The sequence below is a fragment of the Lactuca sativa genome, chromosome 7 (genome assembly GCF_002870075.4).
Source record: "Lactuca sativa cultivar Salinas chromosome 7, Lsat_Salinas_v11, whole genome shotgun sequence".
Classification (NCBI taxonomy): domain Eukaryota; kingdom Viridiplantae; phylum Streptophyta; class Magnoliopsida; order Asterales; family Asteraceae; genus Lactuca; species Lactuca sativa.
In genome coordinates this window covers 196273475-196283009 of record NC_056629.2, presented here as the reverse complement: position 1 = coordinate 196283009, position 9535 = coordinate 196273475, and the positions used below count along the sequence as shown (strand labels likewise).

The window sequence follows — 9535 nt, the reverse complement described above, 5'->3', positions numbered from 1 at the left end:
TAATGGTATTTTGAGTATTTGAATGTATGAATGACATGTTAGTGACTATTTTAATGGTAATGAATGTAATGGTATTTGACTATTATTTTAATTATTTATTTGGTTTTTTTAGCAGAAAATTTGGATATTTTTTAAATTATAATTCTATAGGAATTATAAATTTAATATAGCAATAAAAACTGGTAAAAAGCTCATAGAAAATCTGTAGGAAATAAATATTCAGGAAATAAAATCCAATAAAATCTGTAGGTATTCTGTAGGTAAAGTAGTTGGTAGGTATTCTGTAGGAAAATTAGTTTGTAGGTAATTCGTAGGTAAAGTAGTTGGTAGGTATTCTGTAGGAAAATCAGTTTGTAGGTAATCCGTAGGTAAAGTAGTTTGTAGGTATTCTGTAGGAAAATTATTCCGTAGGTAATCCGTAGGAAAATCAGTTTGTAGGTAATCCGTAGGTAAAGTAGTTGGTAGGTATTCTGTAGGAAAATTATTTCGTAGGTAATCCGTATGTATTTTGTAGGAGTTCCGTAGCTAAATAACCCGTAGGTAATCTGTAAGTATTCCGTAGTTAATGAATTGTGTATGTATTCCGTAGTTAAATTTGTAACAGAATATTCCGTAGGAAATCCGTAGGAACATGTGTAGCTAATTTGTAGGAAAAAATTACCCACGGGGTTTTTCCCTACAACCCGTTTTTTATAGGAAATCTGTAGGTAATGCCTTTTTCCTACGGATTTCCTACCAATTCTGCTGTAGGTAATTACTTAGTTTTCTAGTATATATATATATATATATATATATATATATATATATATATATATATATATATATATATATATATATATATATATATATATATATATATATATTTCCATAATGCATACACCTGCATATACACACTAAACATAAAGTTGTTAAATTGTTTTATAATTTCTATTTTTGTAGGAAAAACTCGATGCTTTTTAGTCCTTTGTCTAGATATCGGAATGACGTATATTCTTGATTTTTTAATGCATCCTAGTCATACAAATAACCATCCCCTTACCTTTATTATTAGTATTTTCCGAAGAAATATACATGGACAAATGCAATAGTATGATTTATATATCAATTTATTTTATGGTGTTTAAAATAATTAATTGTGAATTAATTGAAGTGCGACAAACAAAAAGAGCTGTGAATGTGGTTTTATAGTTATTATTAAACATATGCTTGAGTTTTTTGAGACCATTCAACAGAAATTTGAAACTATAATAAGTGTTTTGAATATATTTTAAATATCAACCTTCTGTTTTGTATGTATACATTTATGTAATTTGTTTATTTTGTTTTCAATTTTGGAGTATGAATAAGTTTGCTTCAACTGATCAAACTGAAAATACGGTCATAACACCACAAGGAAAAAGGCCATTACCGGCGACAAAAGTCGCCGGTAAAAGTCCCAAAAGTCGCCGGTAATGATAATAGCGGCGACGCGTCGCCGGTAATAAGTCGCCGCTACTGCCTCGTCGCTATTGATCAGCTTGTCGCCGGTAATGATAATAGTCGCCGCTATTAGTATGTCGCCGCTAATGAGTATTGTCGCCGCTAATAATGTTGTCGCCGGGAATGACGTTTGTCGCCGGTAAAAGTGTCGCCGGCAAAAGTGTCGCCGGTAATGAGATCTGTCGCCGGTAAAAGCGTCGCCGGTAATTGTTTTTCAATTTTTTTTTAAAAAAAAATGATTTTCGTTGCCGGTGATAATATCGCAGGTAAAAGTGTCGCCGGTAATAACAATATTCGATTAAATATCAAAACCAATAGTATCGACGCTAATTACAAAACAAACATCCTATTAAATATCAAACATAATAGTGTCAAACAAACATCCAAAATACAATTAAATATCAAAAGTCATACTATCCGAGTAGCTAAACAACAAAATTTTTACAATCTACCAAGTAGCAAAACGAGACAACATATGCAAATAAAACCCATTCTTACATACCCTCATCGTCGTTCCCATCGTTCCCTTGATTATTTTGGGATTGAAAAAACGAATAAAGCTCATCCCTACATGCTGGGTCGGCGAGCATTGCACGAAGATTTTCCAACTACATAATTAATAACAATATATATAAACTTATAAGTTAGATTGTCAAACATAAACAAAAACTATCAAAATACATTGTTATTTTTAAAGTAAGATAGAAAACCAAATTACCAAACTTTTTAGCAAATAATCACCAAACTACCAAATCAACATGCATTTTACGATGCTAAAGTAGATTGCTATTTTACCTGTGATGGTTGTGATGGTGGTTGTGATGGTTGCGAAGGCTGTGGAATCGTCGGGAGACCAGAAGGTTTGCGGCCAATGCCTCTAATGTGGCCACGTCGCTCTCCTAATACTTTCTCGAACGTAGCTCTTTCTTGAGTTGGCATAAACTCACTTTCACCTTGAGTTACCGTCGAGATTAAAATATATATATAAGTTTTTAAAGAATTTTATAATTATTTTTGTGTTTTTTTTCCAATTATAAGTTAACTATATAACTTATTGGTTAATTAATTTGGAGTTACCTTGGGTAAAAACTAGAAGCTTTCTAGTTTTTGTATATAAGTTTTTAAACAATTTTATAGTTTTTTTTTTTGTGTTTTTTTTTTCAAATTATAAAAATAATGTATTTTTTTTTTTCAATTATAGCATCCTACTTATAAGAAAACCACATACTTTTACATACGTATTATGTTGTTGTGTTGTTTTTTTTACCGTCGAGATTAAAATATATATATAAGTTTTTAAAGAATTTTATAATTATTTTTGTGTTTTTTTTCCAATTATAAGTTAACTATATAACTTATTGGTTAATTAATTTGGAGTTAGCTTGGGTAAAAACTAGAAGCTAAGTTTTTAAACAATTTTATATATTTTTTTGTGTTTTTTTTTTCAATTTATAAAAATAATGTATTTTTTTTTCAATTATAGCATCCTACTTATAAGAAAACCACATATTTTTACATACGTATTATGTTGTTGTGTTATTTTTTTTACCGTCGAGATTAAAATGTATATAAGTTGTTAAAGATTTTTATAATTTTTTTTGTGTTTTTTTTTTCCAATTATAAGTTAATTATATAACTTATTGGTTAATTAATTTGGAGTTAGCTTGGGTAAAAACTAGAAGCTTTCTAGTTTTTGTATATAAGTTTTTAAACAATTTTATAGTTTTTTTTTGTGTTTTTTTTTCAATTTATAAAAATAATGTATTTTTTTTTTCAATTATAGCATCCTACTTATAAAAAAACCACATACTTTTACATACGTATTATGTTGTTGTGTTGTTTTTTGAACCGTCGAGATTAAAATATATATATAAGTTTTTAAAGAATTTTATAATTATTTTTGTGTTTTTTTTCCAATTATAAGTTAACTATATAACTTATTGGTTAATTAATTTGGAGTTAGCTTGGGTAAAAACTAGAAGCTTTCTAGTTTTTGTATTTAAGTTTTTAAACAATTTTATAGTTTTTTTTTGTGTTTTCTTTTCAATTTATAAAAATAATGTATTTTTTTTTTTATTTCAATTATAGCATCCTACTTATACCAAAACCACATAGTTTTACATAATACATAAGAGGGTGAAATTCACATACTTTTACATACATATACCACATATACATCAAATACAAATACACACAAAATAACATCCTATTTAAACCAAATACACATAATTTCACATATATACATAATAACATCCTATTTATACCAAATACAAAAGTTTCACAATCATATATCACATTTACAACAAACATACATACATTCACATACACACAATAACATTCTACTTATAACAAATACATATAACTTCTACTAATATACCACATATACATCAAACACACATACATTGGAATATATATACCAAATTCACATATATTCAAACAAATACAAAATATACAATCCAATTTTCACATATGACAATTATCACATAATTTCACATATAAATACAACTTGAAGCTATACAACTAATTGCAATTAAATAACCACAAACAAAAAATTGAATAACTTGCTTCTAATCCAAAACAATACCACCAAAAACAAAAATATGAACAATTTATTATCATTCAATCACTATATAAAGCTACAAATCAAAATTCATACAAAATAAAAAAGAAATCATAAAAAAAAAACTTACCTTTCTTCAACAAATGGAGGCACCTACAAATTGATCCCAAAGCTTTAACCACTTGCTTGGAACAATGCTTCTAATCCAAAACAACACCACCAAAAATAAAGAACGTGAGCAATTTATTCTCATTCATACAACACAAAAATGAAATCATCAAAATAAACTTACCTTTCTTCAAGAAATTGATCCTAAAGCTTTAACCACACCTAGGGACACTTGCTTGGAACAATGAGGGGAGAAATTTGCTTGAAAGAAGCTGATTGAAGAAGAAAATCGGAAATATGGTGAAGGAACTCGAAGCAAACAGAAAGGGAAATGAAATGGAAGGGTAATCTGCGTGCGTTTTTTTATTTATCTGCGATCATCAATAGCGGCGACACTATTAGCGGCGACGCGAGGATCAATACCGGCGACAATTGTTAATAGCGGCGACAAACTGGAGGGAAGGGTACCGCGTCATTTTTATCAGACAATTAGCGGCGACTTTTTTAGGGTTTTAGCGGCGACATGCGTGTCGCCGGTATTAGGTTAAACCGGATAAGGCACCCCACCCGTTGGATTGGCTATCTCATCGAACGGTTGAGATGCAATGTAGGGGGAAAGTGCGGATTCGGGTGTCAACCCTTTAGCGGCGACACTATTAGCGGCGACTAGTGGCTTTACCGGCGACTCTAGCTAGAGTCGCCGGTAAAGCCATTAGTCGCCGCTAATAGTGTCGCCGCTAAAGGATATATTTCTTGTAGTGTAAAACTACTTTCGACTTTAATTAGCAAAGAGTTAGAGAAACAACCATAACTCAGTAATAGACTAATTTTAATATCAATTTCTTGTGTTACATCCTATTACAACATTGTACTTTAAGAATTATTGTAGTGAATTATTTTGGATGTTGTTTAAGCAAATGCACTTATAAAAGCATAAACAGGAGTGTAGAACAACATGGATGTATGTGATGATATCTTCAACTAAAATGTATACCTGTAAATTGTAAATTGGAACAAATATACTATAAATTCTATAATTTTTTGTTATTTGTATGATGGTGTGGTTTATTTTAAACTGTGAATTTTTGTTTAATAGTGCGATTTTATGTAATGGTTATTTTTGTTTAATAGTGTGTAACTATTTAATGGTGCTAATACTTTAATGATGCGTTAAAGGTTTAATGGTGCGAAGTCAATTAATGTGCATTTTTTGTTTAATAGTACGTAATTATTTAATTGTGCGAAATATTTTTGACGTGGGTTAGTCTTAATTGGTGCGGTTATTTTATGTTTTGGTATGGTTAAAGAAACCGCATCATTGAATAATTTAATGATGCGTAATTAAACAATTTAACCTGTAGTAGTAGTGAGATATGCCACTTCAATTCTAGTTTTTCTGTTCTATTTGCTCTCCCTAATTTAATATTGTAAATGGATGGTTCTCACTATTCTTTTTTGGGGTTGATATTTGAACCATTTATAAAATCTCATTGTAACTATAAACCATTCCGAAATTAAATAAACAGATTTTTAGTGTGAATGTAGACATAATATTCAATACTAGTAGTATATTCGTATGAACCACAGAATCTGTATGTTCTTTATTTCTGGTTACATTATTACATATATGTATTTGCCGTTCAAAATCCTAACAAATTCATGAAAATTGCGTAAGGTAAACTTTGCTTACCATTTTATTCTTATTCTTGTTTAAATCATTAGAAAAAAAAAAGGAGCTGATTCTTTCACTGATTTTTTTTATTCATCCACATAATTTGTTACCTAATGGACGGTTATACCCTTTATTTAAATAGATAGTGTGTTTTAGATTTTAATTATTACACGTCTTCTTTTATGCGCCTCAACCAATTAACACTCCTTCTTCCTCATGACGTTCCTTCCTACTTTGGTACTTCAATCTTCAGCCAACGTATACGTTTTGCAATCTTCGTCCCTGTAAATGTGTTGAAGGACCAAAATGCAGTGATCAGAGAGTCGACGTTTCTTAACACGACTGGTTAGTAACATATTCCCGTCACCGGTCACTCGACTATAAGGTTTACATTTACCGGGAAGACAGCCGTCCAGAACCGCATCATCAGAGCTCCGGAATGCTGTCACGTAAACTTCACAAATAACTTCTCGTCCGACTTGGTAATTTCACACACTTTTGGTTCGAGAAAGTCGGGTTCCTTCAAGATCAGTGTACTGGTAATGGATCTGAGAACATGGAGAAAAGGAAAAGTCCGCTGGAAAATTGAAAACTGAATGGAAATCACGAGGAAACGGAGGATATACGAATTGGGTTCATAGGAGCAACATGGGTTCGGAGGGGAAAAAATGACGAGCAGTTGCCGGCTGTATTCCGTTCCGATGAGTTTATCACATTGCAGCTTTGAAGGAGGAAGATTGAGCTCTTTGTGGTTGTGCGTCGTGTTTGGAAAGAGAATCAAAACAACTCCCAAAAAACCCTTGGAATATTTAATACATTGTATAATTAAGTTAGGGGCATAATGGTCAATTACTAGCAAAAGTATGTGGATCGATAAAAAAAAGCAGTGGATTTATCAGCTCCCAAAAAAAAAAGACGGGTATACTTGTAAGCAAAACGAGTAAGAAACTAAGAATCAAAAGAAAAATAGAAACTTCCATTCATTCACAATCACATAAAAAACTCCAAACTCCAAAGTCCCTCTGACAACATACCAACAACCAAACCACCACATCCCAGTACCATTCACAAACCTCTCTCCTTATTTATTCAAACCCTAATTAAACTTCTCCCTAAATTATATACCTCATGACTTAGGCATCCACAGTCTCACCAGAATCAACAGCAGCAAGAATCATCTCTGGATGAACACTTCCCACACTTGTCCCATCCAAAGCATTCGGAAGCCCTAAAGCCCTCAAAGCCAGATGAGCAGCCTTCTGTCCAGATATCATCATAGCCCCAAACGTCGGCCCCTGTTCACATACACCATTTCCACAATCATTTTCAAGAAAAAAAAAAAAAGATGGATTATATTTTATAAATTATAAGTAATCGATTTTAATTAATTACCATTCTTGGAGATCCATCGATCTCTGCAACTTCCATTCCTGTAACAATCATACCAGGAACAATCTCTCTAGTCAACTTCACAATCGCATCTTCAGCAGCGTTCATGTCAAGAGCCTTCATCCCAGGAACACTCTCAATCAATCCAACGCTTCTGAGCCTTTTCACTCCTGTAGCACCCATGGGTCCATCGTGTCCACATGAACTCACAACCACTTTAGCCTCCATTACATTCGGGTCCATGCAGGATTGTGTGTCGTGGTTCATTGCGACTAAAGCCCAGTTAGTTACAACGCCACTGACTCTACCTCCCTTGATGATTAAGTCCTCGGCTGCTACTGCGTTGAAGAGCTTCACGTTTGGCCTGGCTAAGAGCTTGCTCATGATGGTGGAGGTGAAGAGAGCCGCGTGTTTGATGACTACGTAGTCTTCTTGCTCGTCGTACTCGATTTCAAGCTCGTCGAGGAAGAGGTGTGCGGGCTTGCGGACGACCATGGCGGAGAAGAGTTGACCTCCGAGCCATGCTCCACCTCCTGGGCTCACAGATTGCTCGATGATGGCGACCTGTAATTATTCAGAGTTGTAGTATAATTTTATATACGATCGTATCGTAATTAACAAATTAAATAACTTTGATACGCAGATCTTATTTTAGGAAGAAATAATGACATGATGATAAAGACATCCATGTAACCTTCGAAAATCAGAGCATCAGGTATATATACCTCGAAGCAATAAACAACAAAAAAATCATCCAGAAGAAAACAAAAAAAAAATTGCTTCAAATTAAACTATGAATCGGTTGAATCGGAGTTGAATATATGATCATTTGATATGGATAGCATCAGATCGAGCATAAATATCAACAAACGGAATGGAAATGAACTTTTGTTGAATCCATAAAAATCGGAACAAAATAACACCGAATCTGCTAGAAAAAGGAACAGCATGTAATAGATCAAACATGCAGATGTTAAATATAGAGAAACAACTGTAAAAAAGATAAGGTACCTGAACGTCAGGGTTTTTGCTAAGCTCATAAGCACAGGAGAGACCAGCGGAGCCAGCGCCGACTACAACGACATCGGTATCGGCGTAGGTAATCATATCAGTCATGTACCTTCTCGTCATTTCACGAGACACGATCGCTTCCTTGATCGGACTAAAGGTGAACGATCCGAGATCATACGGGGTAGCAGACATGGTGATCGGTGTGTTCTTGCTTTGGTTCGATTTGATTGGTTGGATCCGCGTCGGAGAAGCCACCGGAACGCCATGGAACGATGATTGGTCCAGGAAAGAGGTCCTGGTCTTGGTGGAGAGAGACGAGGCAAAGGTGGTAGCCATGGACGCCATTGTTTAAGAGCTTGAAAGGTTTGTATGAAGAAGGTGAGTGAAGTGTGTCTTAAGCGGTGGTTGAGTACTTGACTTATATAGCAATAGAAAGGTAGTGAAATACTGAAATATCTCGAGAGGCACGTGAGGGTGTGGAGGAGGGATAGGGTGTGAAGGGTCTAGAATTAGTTATGGTGGGGCTCTTTCCTGCAATGTGTGGGCCATGGTGTCTTTTCTTAAAAATTTCAACTTTCATATATTAGAGGGCTGGACCACTAAATTTTCTTTTTTGAGCACTAAGTTGCCCAACTTTTAAATGGGCCCTTTTTAAATAGTTTTATCATTGTCAAACACTTTATTACAAAAATAAAATATATTATTTTAAAGGGCACTATTTTAAATTCAAAATATCTAACAACATTATGTAAGTTGTGTCTGGACCAGTTGACTGATTTGGTTGACCCAGACCCGAGAACCCAGACCCGTTAATGGAAAACCCAATTTTAAAGGGGCTGGTCCAGTTCGATTACATTAGGCCCGGTTTTGGTAAAAAAAACCCGTCATTAGTCATCTTTTGTTTCTTTGTGAAAATTGAATATTTTTAATCTACGATATATGGTCATTTGATTCCTATTTTGACCATTTTACCTCTATGTTATGTAGAGAGTTGTTTTGGTTTAACACACCTCAAAAAGCACACTTTAAAATTGTATTCTTGACAAATTTCATGATCTTATATTTCATGTTTCATATACTTGAATCTCACATTTGTAAACTTGTCCAAATTTGTTCAACAAATTTTCATATTCTCGGTTTTCTTATCAGTCGACCATCTTATCCAAGTATTGTCATGTGACCACATAAACTACTTCGGCAGGAGTGGCACTCGCTTTTAAAAACAATTTGATTCATGGATGGATGAAAATTCATGATTTGTGAAGTAGTGATGTAAATAAACCGAACGTTTGGTGAACCATACAACTAGATTTCCA

General features: G+C 33.4%; 1 protein-coding gene across 1 annotated transcript; it reads right to left on the bottom strand.

Annotated features, from left to right (window-relative positions):
- Positions 1-6774: 6774 nt before the first annotated feature.
- Positions 6775-8617, bottom strand: LOC111877285 (thiamine thiazole synthase, chloroplastic). The gene is made up of 3 exons (XM_023873807.2): positions 8220-8617; positions 7212-7772; positions 6775-7114 (listed from the first exon to the last, which is right to left on the bottom strand). The coding sequence occupies exons 1-3, from the start codon at positions 8562-8564 to the stop codon at positions 6953-6955; spliced, it is 1068 nt and encodes a 355-aa protein (XP_023729575.1). The 5' UTR covers positions 8565-8617; the 3' UTR covers positions 6775-6952.
- Positions 8618-9535: the final 918 nt, after the last annotated feature.